The 19,932-nt window shown below is 38.7% G+C and overlaps 1 protein-coding gene across 4 annotated transcripts; it reads left to right on the top strand.

Annotated features, from left to right (window-relative positions):
* Positions 1-89: 89 nt before the first annotated feature.
* Positions 90-8,497, top strand: MAIP1 (matrix AAA peptidase interacting protein 1). Of its 4 annotated transcripts, none has more exons than XR_004350754.1 (5): positions 90-609; positions 3,469-3,540; positions 4,796-4,922; positions 6,200-6,301; positions 8,094-8,346. XR_004350754.1 is itself a non-coding variant. In XM_032637730.1 (5 exons), the coding sequence occupies exons 1-5, from the start codon at positions 160-162 to the stop codon at positions 8,170-8,172; spliced, it is 876 nt and encodes a 291-aa protein (XP_032493621.1). In that variant the 5' UTR covers positions 90-159; the 3' UTR covers positions 8,173-8,497. The 4 variants fall into 4 exon arrangements, 3 of the variants coding, with proteins under 3 accessions (XP_032493621.1, XP_032493622.1, XP_032493623.1); XM_032637730.1 differs by having other exon boundaries at positions 6,154-6,301; positions 8,094-8,497; XM_032637731.1 differs by lacking the exon at positions 6,200-6,301.
* The last annotated feature ends 11,435 nt before the right edge of the window (positions 8,498-19,932 follow it).

Genomic DNA, 19,932 nt, shown 5'->3' with positions numbered 1-19,932 from the left:
CGACGGGCATGTGGTGGAGAGCAGGGAAGTGGCGAACTCACCAGAGGTGCAGTAACTGGCCAGCCTGACTCTCCAGCCTCTTTCTCCGAGTCCCGCCGAGGTGGTTTCCCGCCGACTTTGTTTCCGTACTGCACAGGCAAGGGGTGAAAGGTCACAAAAATGGCGCTGGCCGTCAGTCTCTTACCCCGCTTGCTGCTTTCTCGGCCTCTGTCGGGCTCGGCTGCCCGACTCTGGACTCCCGGTTCGGCCGACGTGTGGCCGCCGTTGGCTGGACTTTGCTGCTTCTGCCGCCGCCGCCTCGGCTCGGGAGCGGCCCCATTTCCTCGAGTCTCTTGGGCCTCCGCGGCCTTGGCGCTGCCAGCTCGAGCTCCTCAGCGTCCCCTGCTCAGCCCTCTGGGACTCCCCACAACCCTTCCCGCTTTCCCTTCCTGCCCTCGGCGAACCTACAGCACCGAGGAGCATCCCCAGCAGCGCCAGAAAACCAAGATGATCATCCTGGGGTTCTCCAACCCCATCAACTGGATTCGGACTCGAATTTACTCCTTCCTTATCTGGGCCTATTTCGACCAAGAGTTCAGCATTGCAGAATTCTCAGAGGGAGCGAAGCAGGTTTGTTTATTTCTCTACAAATAATCTCTCCACCTCTCATGCATTCAACTATTAGACACGCAGAAGTGTTTAGCGGTGAGGTTTCCACTGGGTCTCAAATGATAACATGTGGGTAGTGACCCAGACACAGAGCCCTCTGGCCACTTCTTGATTTAAATTAAGCTTCTGCTTCTGTTCCAAGGTCGCCGAGAAATAGGGTTTCGATGGAGACACCAAGGTGAAGTCCCTTAATTACTTTTTCTACTCTCTACAGGTTTTGAGTCAGAAATGGATTCAAAGCCTGTTTCTGCCACATAAAAGCTACATGGCTTTATTTTTTCTGAAAAAGACAAAATTGATCGTATGCTGGTATTGATATATTTAATCCTAGCTTTTCTAAAGATTATTTCTATAAACACAGCCATTGATATTTATTTATGTGACCTGTCAGTTATAAATTAAATGTTTTCAACTTTATAATCAATGTCAATATTAACTCCTGCTTTTGCTTCCCCAAGTCAACTCCTGACTGATTTATGTTTTTATAAAAAAATTAAAAAGTAAAGAGCAAGCTTGATTAACAGCATTGTAAGGGATAAACCTCTGCTCATGTCAGTTCTCAAAATCTTTTGTCCATGCAGAGGTAAATGGGCATGATGCTACTGTTCTCCACCACTCTGCTGATGACTTGAGCTTGTCTACTTCATGCTTATTTATGTGTCAATAAGGAATGGAAGTCATCTCCCCACTATGGGCAGGATTCAAGCCTAAGTCCCTATTTTCTCTGAACACAGAGGAGCTTGGGACACTTTTTAGTCACTCTTTGATCCTAAAGGTTCTCCAGCTGTGAGCTATTTTAGCCCTTATCCTTGCTATTAAGTAGTATCTGCACCCCTTCATCAGCCAGTTTGTATACAGTCTTGCCTCATCTTAGTCAATTTTTGTGCCTTTAACCATTCTGATTTCCAAAAAGAATGTTGGGTCATCCATGGCAAATATTTAGTGATTACATTAAACCAGCGGTTACTTTAACATACTTTTCAGATCAAGCAAACCAGTTTTTCAACACGTACGACTTCAAAGGACATAGCTGAAAAACCTTCCTCCTACTAGATCTCATAAGGCAACTATACCTTCCTTTGCATAGATGTAACTCTAGGGCTTGGAAATAATCTGATGCAAAAACACTGGGTAGATTATCTACTCTCATGGACTCAATTTGCCCTTTCTCCTTAGACTAACCTCCTATCAATAAGATGTTATCTTGGGATGTGAATATCAAGTTATCAATTAGATCATGTTCTTTAAGATTTTTTGTTTTTAATCATAGAACATAAAACAGAAAGGGACCTTCATGCTCATTATTCTAGTCTAATTCTTTCAGATGATAAAAATCAAGTTCTAAAAAGGTGAAACGATTGGCTCAAGGATGCATAGCTAGCAAGTGCTGAGGTGCATTGTCTTGTAACCCACTCTGTAAGCAGTCTTGGTCCTCCAGAGTCACTAGAAGTTGAGATGGTTAAGTACAATCTAGGCAAGCTTTTTTTTAAAAAAAATTATTTAAAAAAAATTTTTTTGAAGTATGTTGATGTATAATATTATATATATTGTATATATATATAAAATACAGGTATACAATGTAGTGATTCACAATTTTTAAAGGTTACACTCCATTTATAGTTATTATAAAATATTGACTATATTCCCTGCGTTATACGATACATCCTGTAGCTTATTTTATACCAGTCTAGGCAAGCTTTTATTCATCATGTGAGCCAGAGGAATAGGTGGTCCTTAAACAGCTTTATTACCTCCACAAACCCTACTTTCCATTGATATGCACATATGACATGATACCTTCCCTATTACTGCCCTCAAACCACTAACCATGTACTGTCTGTTTTCCTGTATCTTGCTAGCATATTTTGGCCTTTTCTATGAAAAAGAGGGCTATTTCCTAGAAGCCTGTTTAGGTTAGGCAATCTTATATCACCAAAGCCTTATCAGGGCAGCCTCCTAATGGTTCATTATTACCTTATAGGATAATTTGCTCAGGTGTGATCTTCTTTGGCCACACAAACTAGAGTCTCACGTTTGGGTTTCAACATGATGGTTATGGTCTTTGTTTCTTCTTACCAAATTTCACCCATCTTCTGCACACAAAGGCTTACTAAAACATACAGTGTTTCTGAACCCTGAGATCCTCTGAAGTATTTGCAAGGGATCCTTGAATCCATTTGGAAGTGTGCTTTTCCTCAAAATTCAACTCCATTATTGCTAGGGCTGCCACAACAAAATACCTCAATCTGGGTTGCTTAAACCACAGAACTTTATTTTCTCACATTCTGGAGGTTAGAAGTCCAAGTACAGGGCGTTGGCACCTTGTTGGTTGGTTTCTTCTGAGGCCTCTTTCCTTTCCTTGTAGATGATTGCCTTCTTGCTGTGTCCTCACATGTTTTTTTTTTCCCCCTATGTGCATGTGTGCCCTAGTATCTCTGTGTGTATCCAGATTTCCTCTTGTAAGGACACCAGTCAGATTGGATTAGGGCCCACCCTCATTTGACTTCATCACCTCTTTAAAGGTCCTGTCTCCAAATATAGTTACCTTCTGAGGTACTGGGAGTTAGGGCTTCAACATATGAATTTGGGGGAACACAATTCAGCCCATGTGGGAAGGCTATATGAGAAAAGAAAAGTCAACCAACTTTGGAGGAGTTATGCCTAACACCGATATCTAGTGTTTGACATTGTCTATTGCCTTTATCATAAAATAGTCTTTGTTACACTTAGACATTCAAGTATGAGCATTGTACATTGTATGGTATTTCACATGATATCTTGAAATAATAATCACCACCTTCCCCCCACTGTTTTTTTAAGGCTTTTGCTCATGTGTCCAAGTTGCTGTCACAGAGTAAGTTTGATCTATTGGAAGAACTTGTGGCCAAAGAGGTAAAGTATACTTTTATTTTTCCTTTAAAAATAAGTGTATTATTCTCTTGCAGTAAAATGATATACGTTGTCCTTATTTATGCTTTAAAATAGTATGCATGCTTACTTAACTTCTTGTCTCATACGTAAAGTGGGATAGTAGTAGTATTGTTGGGAAATCATTGTAATGTAGAGCACTTAGAATGGTATATGGTTCAACCAAAGGCTATATATGTGTTTGCTTTCTTCATGGTATTTTATCGTGTATATGCAATATAATTAATTTAGCTAGTTTCCCATTGATCAATGTATAGCATTTTCAATTCCTCTGCTATTCCAATGTTGTTGTCAATATCCTTACATATCCATTACCATTGACAAAAAAAAAAGTCTCCTTATTTTTCTCCTAAAAGATTAGCTTTTAATATTTAGATTTTCATTATTCTTACGGTTGTTTGATTTTTGTATTTGGTTTGTATTAGAAATCTATGACTATTCCCACTGCCACCCTTAAGTAAAATAAATCACCCTTAAATACAAAAATAAAATAAAATAGTATGCATGCCATCAGCCAAAATAGAGTCCCTGTATCTTGCCTTTTGGGTACTTGGGGTCATATAAAAGTATAGAATGATTTGCTACTTAAGGCATAAGTAAGTTAATATGATGTCTTTCAGTTCTTATATAGAATTCTGTATAAGAACTGAATTCTATATAAGAACAGTTCTATTAGGAATTATCTAATTGAGTAATCAGATCCCTTTCAGCCTTGCTTTTTCTTTTTAATTAATTTATTTAATTTATTTATTTATGGCTGCATTGGGTCTTTGTTGCTGCGCACGGGCTCTAGTTGCGGCAAGCAGAGGCGTCTCTTCGTTGTGGTGTGTGGGCTTCTCATTGCAGTGGCTTCTCTTGTTGTGGAGCATGGGCTCTAGGCACACGGGCTTCGGTAGTTGTGGCACGCGGGCTCAGTAATTGTGGCTCTCTGGCTCTAGAGCACAGGCTCAATAGTTGTGGCACATGGGCTTAGTTGCTCCGTGGCATGTGGGATCTTCCCAGACCAGGGCTCGAACCCGAGTCCCCTGCACTGGCAGGCAGATTCTTAGGCACTGCGCCACCAGGGAAGCCCCTCAGCCTTGCTTTTGAAAATGAATAAATATGGCAGTAAATTTAAAAATATTTTTACAAAATTCATTCCATGAAGAATTCACTCCACTTTTTGAAAAGTTTTTGAAAATTCAACAAGTGAACTATGGTTTGCTTTTTCCATACTTAGACGCTACGTGTATTGAAAGAAAAGGTTACTTCACTACCTGACAACCATAAAAATGCCCTTGCTGCTGACATAGATGAAATTGTATATACATCAACAGGAGACATCTCCATTTACTACGATGAGAAAGGTAATGCTGGAGCATAGTCAACTTTAAATGACCCACAATTGTCCAGATAAGCTAAACTAGTGAATAATCATGGAATAGTGACATTTTGTTGGTACAAGTGGATATTTATAGAACTGCAGAGAAAATAATATATTCATTCTTTAAAGCCCTAGCTCTGGAAGACTTGGGACATGGTAATAGTTTCTTATGCCTTTCTCTCTAGAACTTTTCCCTAATGTTATTTAATTCACAGAAGAGAGCATTTTAACTTAAGTTAATGAAAATTGTCTAAGACAAGCTGCTCCCATATCTTAAAATGAAAATATTTGTGTTTCAGATTTCCTAACTGAAAGGAAAACAATTGAATATTTTAAGTGTCTAGCTGTATGTTAAGTAGGAGTAAAGAGTAAAAGAAAAAGTAAATAATATTAGCTAAAGACTGTTTGAAAGTAACATTAACTCAGAACTCCCAAATTGGATTTATTTGGAGACGATGAAAATAGTTGAAAGGAACTTTAGCATTTATCTTGTTGTTCTCCTTGTCCTATTTTCCCTGAAAACTTACTGACTTACTCCTTCTACAAATATTTGCAGTGTATTATGTGCTAGGCACACAGGAAATCTAGTCTTTGCTTACACACTTGCTAAGGCAGTTCTGACTGAGGACTGTTAATAGTGAAAACATTTTCACACACATATTAATTTGAAACATTTGTAAAGGTACTTTTAATGATAAATATTTTCTTCTTCCTAATATTTCAAATTGCATCTTAGCACCATGGTTACTACCTGATTTTTGCACAGGACGTTGTCATAATCACTGGGCATAGTAAAGTGAATTAGGGGTAGAATAGAAGGCTTCTTTCTGGCAATTGAGGTTAAGTTAATGACATAGCAGCAAAAAAGTGTTTCCCCCCCCCTCATTTTTGGTTTGACTAGATATCTGTTATCATAATTTTAGAAAATGCCACAAATTGAAAGTAATCCATGTAGTGCACTTGGTAAAAAGTACCTGCTCAGTAAATAGTAGCTCTTACTACTGTGATCCAGAGAGGAAGGTGTCATAAACCCCAGGAGAATTTTCTAAAAATAAAAACGTGTCAATACAGGTATCTTAAGTTAGACTAGAATGAGCCCCAAATTTGGTCTGTAACAGCTGTATAATTACTGCCAGTTGCTGATTTCATTAAGGATATAAGGATGATAGATTATTGTGATTTGTATTTGTATGTGTGTATGTTTTTTCTCTAAGGAAGGAAGTTTGTTAACATCCTGATGTGCTTTTGGTATCTAACCAGTGCCAACATCCCCAGTGAAACTATAAGTGGAGCCAGTGTGTTCCAGGTTAAGTTGGGGGATCAGAACGTGGAAACTAAACAACTTCTTAGTGCGAGCTATGAGTAAGTCTAATCACATTTCGTTGTTTCCTTTCTCTAGAAAATAGAAGGTAGTATGAAAGTATGAAAACTAAAGGGAGCTTTAGGGAGAAAAAGATTGAAATTTGACAAGTTATTTATGAAAAGAGAAAGTCAGAAAGACACACTGGCCATGAAACAGGAGTGTTCAGAAATTAGGAAGAGGTAATATTGCTGGATTTAATTAAACTGTATTTCAGCTGTCTATTGCTACGTTACAAACCACTCCAGAACTCGGTGGCATCAAACAGCCATTCATTTTGCCTGCTATTCTACTGCTCAGGAATTTTGGAAAGGCTCTGCTGTGGAGTTTTCTCTGCTCCCTCTGGCATCAAGTGGGGTGGCCAGAGCTAGGGGTTCATTTCCACAATGGCTTCTTCACTCGTGGGCAGCACCATGGTGCTCCTTGGCTTCTCCACATGACGTCTCATTCTCCAAGGCCTCTCTTTGCGGCCTGGGCTTGTGGTAGTGTTAAGCTAGTCACATGTTTACATGATGGTTGGCTTCCAAGAGGCAGAAGCCAGAAGATGCTAGACCAGTAAAGGGCTATGCCCAGTATTGGAACAACATCATTTCCACCATGGTTTGCTGGTCCAAGCAATCACAGGATCTGCACGGTGAAAGGGCATGGAGAGACTCCACCTCTTCATGGGGCAGCAGCAAGGTCACGTTGCAGAAGAGCATGTGGGCTGCAAGATGTAGTTATGACCATCTTGGGAAAATAAGATCTGCCATAATTGGCACATGGACCATCCACTCACTAGACATTTATTGACCATCTCCTATTTACCAAGTACTCTGGTAGGGATTCAGATACAGAATTGGAGGGTTCCTGCCCTTAAGGAGGTATTGTCTAACAGGAGGTTAACAAACTATTTAAAAGAGACACTCTAGTGTATTATTGTACTAATAAAATTTGGAACAGTGAAAAAGTCAAGCGAGTCAGTGGAGACATAGTTTAATATCTATTTAAAAGAGAATACTGTTATGTCATAGTTTAATATCTATTTAAAAGAGAATACTGTTATGTCACCAGAGTTATACAAATTTGCTTTAAAATAATGAACAAATCCCAAAAACGACCTAGGAAAGAAAATATGCTGGTTTGCTAAGGTAAAGGGAATTATATCTTCTTTTTCTTCACTTTTCTTGAAGGAGATGTACTTTTTTTCTTTCCTTTTTCTGTTTTGAATTTTGCTTTATTTGTAATTACCCAAAATATTCTGTATATTTAAATACTTAATTTAAATCTCCTGAATTGTCTCTTTTTTAAGGTGTCATTTAGAACACTATAATCAACACTAACCTTTGGTTCTTCTGATATTCCCTACTGAGATCACGGGCAGCTCATAAACACTGCTATTTTCAATATTGGTCTTAGTGCAAGCTATGAGTAAGTCTAATCACATAAACCAGCTTCCATGAAAGTGCTGTTTTTATCACCATATTCCAATTTATTTCTCCTCGTATTAGGTGTATATTATGGCTAGTACTTAACAATAGAGTAACATTGAAGTTCCTCTCAAGGACTGGCAGATGTTGGAGTGCGTGTAGATCAGTCCATTAAAAATACTCATGTTAGTTGAGAATGCACTTCTGGTTTTGTGGGGATATATTTTGTGATCAAGTTGGTAGATTAAACTTTTGATTTTTATTTACCATTAACTGTTAGCTTTTTGCTAACAACTGCCTCTAATATATACTTGCAAATTATGTAGTTACCCAGGAAGTATTTGGACTGATATAAGATTCACATTATTTATAATTTTTTCCCTAGATTTCAGAGGGAGTTTACACAAGGAGTAAAGCCTGACTGGACCATTGCACGGATTGAACACCCAAAGTTATTAGAATAATCAATCTTGGAAAAATCAGCTTATTGGACTTTTAGCAATTACTGAGAAGAACTAAGGAAGAAAAAATTTTCAGATCAGTTGATCTTCACTTAATCAAGTCTGTGGATTACTTTTGTATTATTTTGAAATACTCCCTGTAGTAAATCGGCATGATACAATAAAGCATTTTCCACAGATTGTCATCACTTTCTGTAGAAGGAAGTCAAAGTAAAAAAATTACAGCAGCCCATCATTGGCATCATATTCAGTATCATTTCTAATGTTACATGTATATGTATATATACACAAACTCATTTTATAGACAATAAAGAAGATATTGAAAAAATTATACATTTTTAAATTAATAGCCTTAAATATTTTATTTGTGGTTAATACACTTATACCAATAATTCAAGTATGTATAAGATTTCTTTTTCAAAATCACTGCTGCTATTTGATTACCTCTTTGGTCACTAGCTGGATGAGAAAGAACAGATGGAATTATAGCAGATGGGTCACTACAGTACTAAAAATCAGTGAGGCTTACTAAAGCACAAAGAGAAAAAAGAAATAGAACAGTAACTTACTCCCCTATGAAGTAATATGAAGTCTTCTAACATACTTGTATTTGGACTCCTAGAAGTTGGGATAGGGGAGACAAAAACAATGTAAGAAATAATGTCTGAACGATTTCCTAATTGATGAAAACTATAAACCCACAGATCCGAGAAATTCAACAAGCAGGGAAGCACATAAAGAACCTCACGGGCTTCCCTGGTGGCGCAGTGGTTGAGAATCTGCCTACCGATGCAGGGGATACGGGTTCGTGCCCCAGTCCGGGAAGATCCCACATGACGCGGAGCGGCTGGGCCCGTTAGCCATGGCCGCTGAGCCTGCGCATCCGGAGCCTGCGCTCCGCAACGGGAGAGGCCACGACAGTGAGGGGCCCGCGTACCGCAAAAAAAAAAAAAAGAAAACCTCACTAAGGTACATCATAATCAAATTGTTGAAAACTTGAGAAAATTAGAAAAGCAGCTAGAGAAAAAAAAAAAGACACATTCCATACAGAGAATGACTTTATTTCTTTTCTCAAACTATGCAGGTTAGAGGCCTTGGCATGACATCTTTAAAGTACCGTAGGAAATAAACGCGTTGACCTAGAATTCTATATTCAGCAAAAATATCCTTCAGAAAAGGTGAGAAAAGGCTTTTTCAGACAAGGAAAAGATGAGAGAATTTGTTGACAGAAGACCTGTTTTATAGGAAATGTTAGGGGCTAGTGGACAGAATAGAGTAAAAGGACCCATGCATATTGGACAACTGATTTTTGACAAAGGTGCCATAGTTATTCAATGAGAAAAAATAAGTCTTTTTAACAAATGGGTAACTATATATTCAAATAGGAAATAACCTCATCTCTCGCCTCACACCATACACAATTTTAGTGCAAAATTTAGATTGCAAAATGGATCATAGACTTAACAAAATCTAATACTCTAGAAATTCTAGAAGGAAACATAGAAATTGCTGTCTTGGGATAGAGAAAGATTTCTTAGGAGACAAAAAGTGTGAATCGTGAAAGAAAAATTTCTAAATTGGAATTTATTAAAATTAATACTTCTGCTCTTTGAAAGACAGCAGCGAGAAAATGAAAAGCCAAGTCACAGATTGGGAGAAACTATTTGTAATCCATATATCTGACAAAGGACCTGTATCCAGAATATATAAATAATGCTCATAGCTTAATAATGAAAAGTTAAACAGCTTTGTACAGCTGTCATGACTCATCAAACTGTGGACTTAAAATGGGTACATTTTGTTATATGTAAATTATCATATATATATACTGTTTTTTTTAACAAAGTGAATCAGCTATACATATACACATGTCCCCGTATCTCCTCCCTCTTGTGTCTCCCTCCCTCCTACCCTCCCTATCCCACCCCTCTAGGTGGTCACAAAGCACCGAGTTGATCTCCCTGTGCTATGCAGCTGCTTCCCACTAGCTAGCTATTTTACATTTGGTAGTGTATATATGTCCATTCCACTCTCTCACTTCGTCCCAGCTTACCCTTCCCCGTCCTCGTGTCCTCAAGTCCATTCTCTACGTCTGCGTCTTTATTCCTGTCCTGCCCCTACATTATTATGTATTTTTAACGCAAATTATACCTAAACAAAGTTTGCTAAAATATTTAGCAAAGAAAGTAATTTGTAGGAAAATAAGCTCAAATGATTAAATTTTTTATAAAGTATAAAAGAGCTATGTTTCATCTAATCTTAGATGAAACAGATAATAGATCAGTAAGGCACATATTGCTAAAATGAAAAAAATGCAACCAGTTAAACTGTCACTTGCCATCTGTTGTAAGATGCATCTCCAGTGATTTTAAAATGGATGGTGAATGTGTGATTTAGAATCAATGAAATACACTGTGATTTATTGTTTGTGAAAATATACCTAAATTGTAAAACTTTTTTAAAATGCAAGAGATTAATATGGCACTAAACTCATTATAGTGGCAACTACCTCGGGAGGACGGGAGTGGAATGTAACTGTAATGTTTTGTTTCTGAAAAAAAAGTACCTGATACCCAAATAATGCTCTTTGTATATGGTTTCTCAATAAAAGGAGACGGGCATTGGGAGCAATTCCAGGTCTATGCAGAAAACAAGCAAGAGTAGCCTGAGACATATTCTTGGGCTGGGAAGCAAGGACACTATCAAAGCTGACTGCGGTAATGTTGAAAGTTATTTATTACCATTTAACAAACCCAAAACTTAGTAGCTTAAAAATAACAATCACTTATTTTACTCATAAATTTGGGCAGCGTTTGACTTGAAAGTTTGTCTGCCCTATGTAGTGTTGACTGAGGTCACTTGGGGATATTTATGTGAAGGCCAAGCTGATCCAACATGGCTTTACTGGTGCGTCTGGCTCCTTCTTAGAGATGGTTGAAAGGCTGGATGCACTGGGTCACTTTTGGTCTCTAACCGATCTTTAAATTTTCCCCCCGAATTACGTTAGATACAGATGAAGTAAATTGGCATATCTTCTACCCCAGAAAAATTTTCCTATCCGTGTTATTGAATGTAGCTGTTTTATCCCTACTGTGATGGGTCGTTTCACCAAAGATTTTGACCATTTAAGGTTGTATGGTAGGGGTCCTAAGGTATTTGTCTTGACCTCACTAGCTTTTATCTTTACAGATCTTACAATCCAATTGCTCCCAGTGAGTTCAATGTGTTTTTTTTTGTCTTTTTTATTTTTGCAGCGAGGGGTTAAGATTCCACATATCAGTGATACCATGCAATATTTGTCTTTTTTGGCTTATTTCACTTAGCATAACGTCCCCCAGGTTCATTCAGGTTGTAGCACATGACAGGATTTCCTTCTTTTTTAAGGCTGAGTAATATTCCATTATATAATTTACCACACACACACACACACGCACAAACACACACAAATATTCCATCTTTATTCATTCATGTGTCAATATTTAGTTTGTTTCCATACCTTGACTATTGTGAATAATGCTACAATGAACATGGGAGTTCAGATATCATTTCGAGATAATGATTTCATTTTCTTTTGTTATATATATGCAGAGTGGATTGTTCCATCATATGTTAGTTCTATTTTTAATTTCTTGGAGAACCTCTATACTGTATTCCATGGTGGCTGTACCAATTTATAGTCCCACCAACAGTGCACAAGTGTTCTCTTTTCTCCACATCCTTACCAATGTTTGTTAATCTTTTGAGTTTTTGATAATAAACATCCTTACAGGTATTAGGTTTTTATTTTTACTTGCGTTTACCTGATGATTAGTGATGTTGAACACTTTTTCTAGTACCTGTCGGCCATTTGTGTATCTTTTCTGGAAAAATGTCTATTCAGATCCTTTGCCCATTTTTTATTGGGTTATTTGGGTTTGTTTGTTTTGGTTTGGTTTTGCTGTTGCGTTGTATGAGCTCCTTGTATGTTTTGAATATTAACTCCTATCAGATATGTGGTTTGCAAATATTTTCTCCCATTCCACAGGTTGCATTTTCATTTTGTTGATAGTTTCCTTTACTGTGCAGAAGCTTTTTAGTTTGTGTAGTCCCACTTACTTAATTTTTGCTTTTGTTGCCTTTGCTTTGGTGTCAAATCCAAAAAAATCTTTGCTAAGACCAGTGTCAAGGAGATTACCTCCTATGCTTTCTCTAGGAGTTTATGATAAACAACTATATACTCTTCCCTTAGATTCATCAAACATTAACATTTTGCTATCTCTTTCTTTTTCCTTTTCTCTCTTTACACACACACACACACACACACACACGGTTTTTATCTAAACCATTTGAAAGTAAGTTTCAGGTGTCATATACTTTACTCCTAAATATTTCAACATGCATTCCCCCAAAATAAAGACATTATCTTATGTAAACATAAGAACATTAGCAATAATTCCATATCATCTAATATTTAAAACCAAATTTAGAATTCTACCAATTGTCTTAAAAATATCTTTTTGAACTGAGATTCAAGCAAGGTACACACATTGTGTTTTGTTATTATCTCTTAAGTCTTTTTAAAATTTTTAGGATATCCTCCATCCTTTGTACGACATTTCAATTTTGAGGAGATAGTAGACATACAGCATGTCCCATATCCTGAATGTGTTTGATTATTTTATTATGATGTCATTTCTATAACCTGGAAGTTAGGGCTAAAGGCTTAATTAGATTCAAGAATATCTTGTAAGTGATTTGTGTACTTCATAATATATAACACACGTTATATATACATATACATGTATATACATATATGTACATATATACGCACACATACATACAATTTGTGGTAGGCTGAATAATGGCTCCCAGAGATGTCTACAATCTTAGCTCTGGACTCAATGTTTTATCTTACATGGTGAAATGGCACTTTGTAGATATGATTAAAGATCTCATGATGGGGAGAGTATCCTGGATTATCTGGGTGAACCCAGTGTTATCCCAGTGATCCTTATAAAAGGTAAGCAGAAGGGTCAGAGTCAGAGAGAAGGAGATGTTATAATGGACCAGAGGTTGCAGTGATGTGAGAGTCAAGGAGTGTACACAGCATCTAGAAACTAGAAAAGGTGGAAACAGATTTTCCCCTAGAGTCTGCAAAAGGGACACAGCTATGCTGACTCATTTTAGACTTCTGACTTCCAGAACTATAAAATGATAAATCTGTATTGTTTTAAGCCACTGAGTTTGTAGTAATTTGTTACGTCAGCAACAGGAAATTAATATACAAGATAATCCTTACATGAATCAGTATTCCATTATAATTAGCAAAATGATTCTCTAATTCTATAATACCTTTTGCTGGCATTCTATAAAACAGAGCCCCCTTCCCTTTAAAAAACTCACCACAAACTCATGAATTTTAATCATTCAATGTAATATTAATTACAGTAGTTATTCTTCTTGGTGTTTAAATAGCTCCCAGTTTGCCAGTGGGATCCCCTATAATCTGCTATTTCAAGTTAAAGACTGTCACGACCCTGTCTGAATGCTTCTGTGTTTTCTGGCACAACAACAAGTCCCAGGATCTTCTTGTCCACTTCCTGCCTCAGATTTGAAAAATCAGTGCTTTCCCCAAGGAGTCATCATTTCTTTTCAGGGAAATTTCTATAGACTGAATATTTGTGTCCCTCCCAAACTCATATATTGAAATCCTCAGTTGGATGTTATTAGCAGGTGAGGCCTTTGGAAGGAATTAAGTCATGAAGGTGGAGCTCTCATGAGTGGGATTAGTGCCCTCATAAAAGAGAGCCCAGAGAGCTCCCTCCTTCTGCACGTGAGGATATAGTGAGAAGGTGGCCCCCTAGGAACCAGAAAGCGGCTCTCGGCAGCCACTGAATCTGCTGGCACCTTGATCTTAGACTTTGCAGTCTCCAGAGCTGTGAGAAATAAATGTTTGTTGTATAAGCCACCCAGGCTATGGTATTTTTGTTATACCAGCCTGAAGAGCCTGAGGCAGGATCATGTTTAGAAACCAAGATTTGGGCATCTTGAAGCATTTTAACCTTTTATGTCTGCAAGAGAATGTTCATATTTATATGTATTTGATATTTTGGGTCATTTATCTAAATGAACTTTGGGAGAGCTAAATATGGATTGTTTGCCTTTATTTCTGTCAACCTTATTTAAAAGAACTCCTACCCATCTCTCTCTGTGCCCTAACCCGGATTTAATTTGGTTTATAGCACTTGTCACATCCAACATTGTAGTAAATATTGCTTTGTTGATTTGTTCCATTGTCTGTCTTTCCAACTAAGGCAGGAACTTTGTCTATCCTGTCCACTGCTATATCCCCAGGGCCCAGAATAATATATGGTGCATAGTAGAGCTCAGTAAATATTAGTTGAATAAACAAATAAATGAGCGAGCCTCACTACTGTTGCGTTTCCTGGCTCACGTGACAGAAATATTTTCCCTCTTGCTTTTGATTTAATGCCCTAGCAAGCTGGGTGTAATTTATTTTATCATGTACAGTCCCCCCTCAAGGCATATATGGTATTACTCACTACGTGACCTAGCTTTTATAGTCCTATAATAAATGTTATTTATTCTGAACACCACACGGTGGAGCCAGTTGTGTATGGAATGTAAATGCGGGATCGGCAGTAAGTTTGTTAGGGTCTGAAGTCACTGAGAAACTGGAGGATTGCTTTGCTTACTGACAGATTTTTGTACATAGATATGTTATAGGCAGCTTCTCAACAAAAAAGTTTTTTTAACAGAATTTGCAGGTGTTAAAAGGGTTAAATGTATGAGTCAAATCAGAGGGAACTTTTACCTTCATGTCTTCTCTGATTGCTGGAACCATAGATTATAACATTCAGTTCCTCTGTGATTACTGCCATCCTCGGAAGGTTTTTTCTGGGTGGTGTAATGCATCAGTCAGGATAATATAGATTATGCTGCAGTAACAATCTCCAAATCTCAATGGATTGAAGCAAAAAACAGTATATTTCTTGTTCAAACTACATGTCCAATAAGAGACACTTGGAGACACCACTCAGTGGTGGCATCACCTTCCCTCCTGGACACAGGTGATGGGCAGCCACTGCCTGAAACTATGGCAAATGAAAAATACAACTCTGAAGGGTCTCACGTGAGCAATACATGCCAGACTTGGAGGTAATACAATTCACTGGCCAGAACATGGCCCTACTCAACCACAGAGATCCAGGAAGTACAATTCTATCATGTGGCTGGAAGGCAGAGTCTGGGAAGCATTTGGTGAGCAGCAATAATGATTACCACAAGCTGCAGAGAACTCACTCTCTTGTTTTAACCCCAGGGATGGCTACTGTAGAGCCAGTCAGTGCACACAATTGCATCTGGGAGATCAGGAGGCTCAAGAGATAGAGGGACTTCTGGGATCTTTTGGTGACATAAACTGAGAATTATTGATACGCTGCTATAGGAGCCTGAAGATCTCTCTAGTCTCCCTCTAGTCCTGTATACACCAATGATTGCAGATGTCTTAAACCAGTTTTAAATGAAAAAAGGCCACAGAACACCTGAATTCCATTCTCTTCATTTGATGAGATCTGCCAAGGTGTATTAAAATACCCCTTAGATTAAATCAAAATTGGTCATCTAAGACTATATAGTGTCAATCTTACTATAACTTGTTTATTGTTTCAAAATGATAATTTTAAGAAACTTAGATAAAATAAGACTTTGTGAGAGTACTTAATCTTGGTCATTCAATCTCACAATATGGGTACATTATACAAATATTGGTGTACCATTTAGGGTTAGTTCTGACTGCATTAAACAAAAACTTTAAAATCATGATTTAAGTAATATAGAAGCAGTTGATTTCTCTTACATACAACAGAAGTCCAGAGGTAGGATTCTTTGGGCTGGTATGCCAACTCCACGAAGGCCTTTGGGATCCAGGCTCTTTCTAGTCACCACTGCGTTCCTTAGAGTATGACCCTGTCCTCATAGCACAAAATGGCTGGTAGAGCTCCAACCATCATATCCATATTCCAGGCAACAGAATGGGAGGAAGGAAAGAATGAGCTAAGTGTATACATCAGCTGTCTTTTAAGATGCTTTCCAAGAGTTTACACAAAACACTTCCACTTAATTTCATTGGCTAGGAGTTAGTCATATGGCCACATACAACTTTGGTTGTGGTGGGAAATATAAACATAGTCTTTTAGCTGAGTACAATTTATTGTCCTGAATAAAACTAGGGGTCCTAAGATTAAGGAAGAGGAGGAGACAGCAATTTGCCCTAATTGGGTTACTTGAGTCATGAACCAGTGCTGACTCTGGTAGCTGGCTGACTTGCTTTGCCAGCTTCACTAACTGAGAGCTAGCTTTAGGAGCCCACGTGCTTTCTAACTGGGGTCTGGTAATAGTCCTAAACAATGCCCAGCAAAATTTTTAAACTAAATGTAACAGAGCACCGGAGAAGACTTCCAATTCTAGAGCTGTTTAAGGATGCTCCAAACAATCTGTCCAGACCTCTGGGGGCTCAGTCCCTGTTATTTACACCACACACACATTTCTGCCTGGAGGACGCTGAATATAGTTTATCCCACTTCAAAAATAGAAACCTCCTTCCGCCTGCCCCTCCCACTCCATTTTATAAACCAGTCCATTAGACATTCTATCAAAATTTACTTCATTTACTTGCTTAATAAATTACAACTCTGGCTCAGCAGTATGTGAGAAATTCACCAGAAACAGAGGAAGAATTAGATAATCGATTCCTTTTATGGACCTTTCCTTAGCCTCTGATGTTGTGAGTGCAGAGTAGCTATGGGCAAGGCTGGCACTCTGCCTGCCCTCCTCCCCGCCTCCTATCCCGGCTTTATTGATTCTCAAAATATTGCATTCTACTCAGGGCAGCGGAAAGGCTCGAACAGAGCAAAATGGAACTGTGTTCTGGTCTCCCTCCTTTTAAACTTCCTCTTATGGTACTGCATTTGAATAAGCCCCATGCTACAGAGAACAGGAAGACACAATATGGTTTATCTCAAACCGGAAGTAACCAAATCCAATAATTGACCTTGTTAACTAATTCATTGCCAGGGAAGAGACTCCCTGTTATTGCTTCCTAAAGGAAACAACAACAACAATTTTTAAACCAACTTAAAATTTATATCACATAACAAATCACATATTTTAGTTATTGTCAAATACTTTGAGGCAAGATTTTTTCCTAGGGAGGAAGTACATCAAGAAGTAGGACTATCTAAAGGAAGCCGTCTGTGACACCTTATTGGAATTTTATTTGACTCCCTATTTCCCTCCCTACCACTACTTGCTAACTTCCTATTCTTTCTGTCCTCAGTCACATCAAGGTTGTCCCTGCTTTGACACCTTCGCAGGAATTGTTCCTTTGCCAGCCAGGCTCTTTGCTCAGATCTTCAGTGTCTGGTCACTTCCTGTCATTCAAGTCCCGCTTAAACGCCACCTCCTCTAAGAGTACGTTCTGCTCATCCACTCGAAAGAGCCCAACTCCATCACTCCCTGTCTGCCACTCTGCTTTATTTTTATCACAGAATTTCTTGTCATCTAATAGTTTCCTGTTTATTTACTTGGTTATTACCTAGCCTCCCTCCATTAGGATGGGGGCTTCCAGTTTCAACCTAGCCCCTCATCATAACTGACAAAATATTCTCCACCTCACTGGTGTTCAGGGTTAGGGCAGAGTTTCTCGGCCTCAGCACTATTAACATGTGAGGCCATATCATTCTTTGTGGTGAGGCTGTCCTGTGCGCTGTAGGATGTTTAGCAATATCGCTGGCTTCTACCCATTAGATGGGCCCTAGTTGTGACAACCAAAACTGTCTCCAGACATGGCCAAATGCCCCCCAGGGAACAAAACTGCCTGTAGTTGAGGAATGCTGGTTTAGGCTGTTGGCTGCTGTGTTGCTGCTTTTCTGTTCAGGAGGCAGTATCTTCTCAGAGTAATAATAGCTATCAGTCCTTGAATATCTACAGATATTGGGCACCGTTCTGTGGGTTTTACGTTTAATCTTTACAACAACCCTTACAACCGGTACTTTTCCAGATAGGGAAACTGAGGCACAGAATGACTGATAAACATGTCTAAGTTCACGTCATCAGTAAGAGTGAAGCCTCGGGCTCAAACCAGACAACAGGCCCCAGAACTCTGTGCTAACAGTGGTCGGCACTGGTGTGGGAGTCTCATTGCCTCTGGCGGCAGAAACTGGGCATCAGATGTGCTACGCATACCCCTAGCCCACACAGCCCTTCATTCACAGTGACCATGAGCAAGTGACAACCTTCCTCTCCAAGCCTCAGTTACCTCTGTAAATAATAATAATAGTAATTTCACGCAGGATTGCTTGAGGAGTTAACTGCAATAGCTTAAGTGAAAATAACTTAGCCTGGTTTCTAGCACATACTAAGTCCTGAATTCGTATCTCCTCTTCTTTTACCCTTGGCTTCAAGCTCCAAAAGCACTGAAAGCAGAGTTTAAAGACCCTGGTCAGACAAGCCCCTGGGGAAATGTAACCTTTAAGCAATCTGCCGCATTTGTTGTTGACCGGGAGAGTAGAAAGCGGCCCCCTTAGAAACAGCAGTCCAGGCTGGCACCACCTCTTCTTCTAATGAACAACAGCACAAGCCATCAGCACTTGTCCATTAAGCCAAATGGGGCTTTTAAATCTGTACTGATTAGATACCCCGGGGCCTGGCTGACAAGGGGCCTTCTGCGCTTCATTTCTTGATGTGAGTCAGTGAATTAATTGCCTGACCCATTGTTTTCTAACACGGCCAATTAAATGTTTTGGGATGGATGGCATGCGCATTTTGGCCAGCAGGGGGCCTCCTTTGCTAACATAACGGAATTGGTACTTGGGCTTGCTGGCAGAGCCCCATCAAAAATTGGGTACTTTTGAAAAGTGTGCTCAGAATAGGGGTTCTAAATATGGGGCCCACCGATCCCTAAGAATAGAATTCTGTGAACTTGGATGAGAAAAGAACTGTGTTTATTTCCACTACCCTCCAACTGAAATTTAGCATTTTCTTCAGTTATGAATGTAGACAGCAAATCACGGATATTTGTCGAGCTCACAAAGGTTTCTGCAGAGATCTTGAAATATCGTTTATATCCCACCTTACTCCAAAATTACAGTAGCTGTAGGACCTGCTGCTAGATCTTGTGATTAGTACATTAAGAAAGGAAACACATATGGACCATATCACAAATCTGTTGTTGGTATTTTAATAACTGTCTTTTGATATTATTAGTTTGCTTTGTACTATTTTATTTATTTTATTTTATTTTGTTTTGTTTAAAACATTATTCTGAGAAGTAGCCCATGAACTTAGACTGAGTGTTCATGAACAATTACAAAAAAACAGACACCTGGCCGACAGGCTACTAGGCCTGGTCTCCAGAGGAATGAAGTTAGACTTCAAGAGAATCTTCAAAAAAAAAAGAGAATCTTCATACTTAATAATTTTTAGTCATGACTCACTTCTTGCCGTTCAGTCTCTTCCAGTGACCTAAACATGTACCACAGTTCTATCAAACCATTAGCTACAGTGCTTGGCAGTGTAAAATTTACATCAGGATGAAATTTTGGTGTCTTCAGAATTGCATTGACTTAATTTTAGAGCATCCAGGATGCCCATCGTTCTGGCCTTGGGGAGGAAGGGGCCTAGCTTTTCCAGCTGCCTTTGACTTCATATTTTTGTTATGCTTGGTTCATTTCCAGGACTCAGGAATCTTCTGAAATAACAGGA

This window comes from Phocoena sinus, chromosome 7, assembly GCF_008692025.1.
Source record: "Phocoena sinus isolate mPhoSin1 chromosome 7, mPhoSin1.pri, whole genome shotgun sequence".
Taxonomy (NCBI): domain Eukaryota; kingdom Metazoa; phylum Chordata; class Mammalia; order Artiodactyla; family Phocoenidae; genus Phocoena; species Phocoena sinus.
This window is presented reverse-complemented; position numbering and strand designations above follow the sequence as displayed.

Excerpts from the sequence above, each read along its gene's own strand:
- MAIP1 (XM_032637730.1), top strand. The coding sequence starts at position 160 with ATGGCGCTGGCCGTCAGTCTCTTACCCCGCTTGCTGCTTTCTCGGCCT. Across the intron at positions 3,541-4,795 it reads AAGAACTTGTGGCCAAAGAG|ACGCTACGTGTATTGAAAGA; the intron begins GTAAAGTATACT and ends TTCCATACTTAG. Across the intron at positions 6,302-8,093 it reads CTTCTTAGTGCGAGCTATGA|ATTTCAGAGGGAGTTTACAC; the intron begins GTAAGTCTAATC and ends TTTTTTCCCTAG.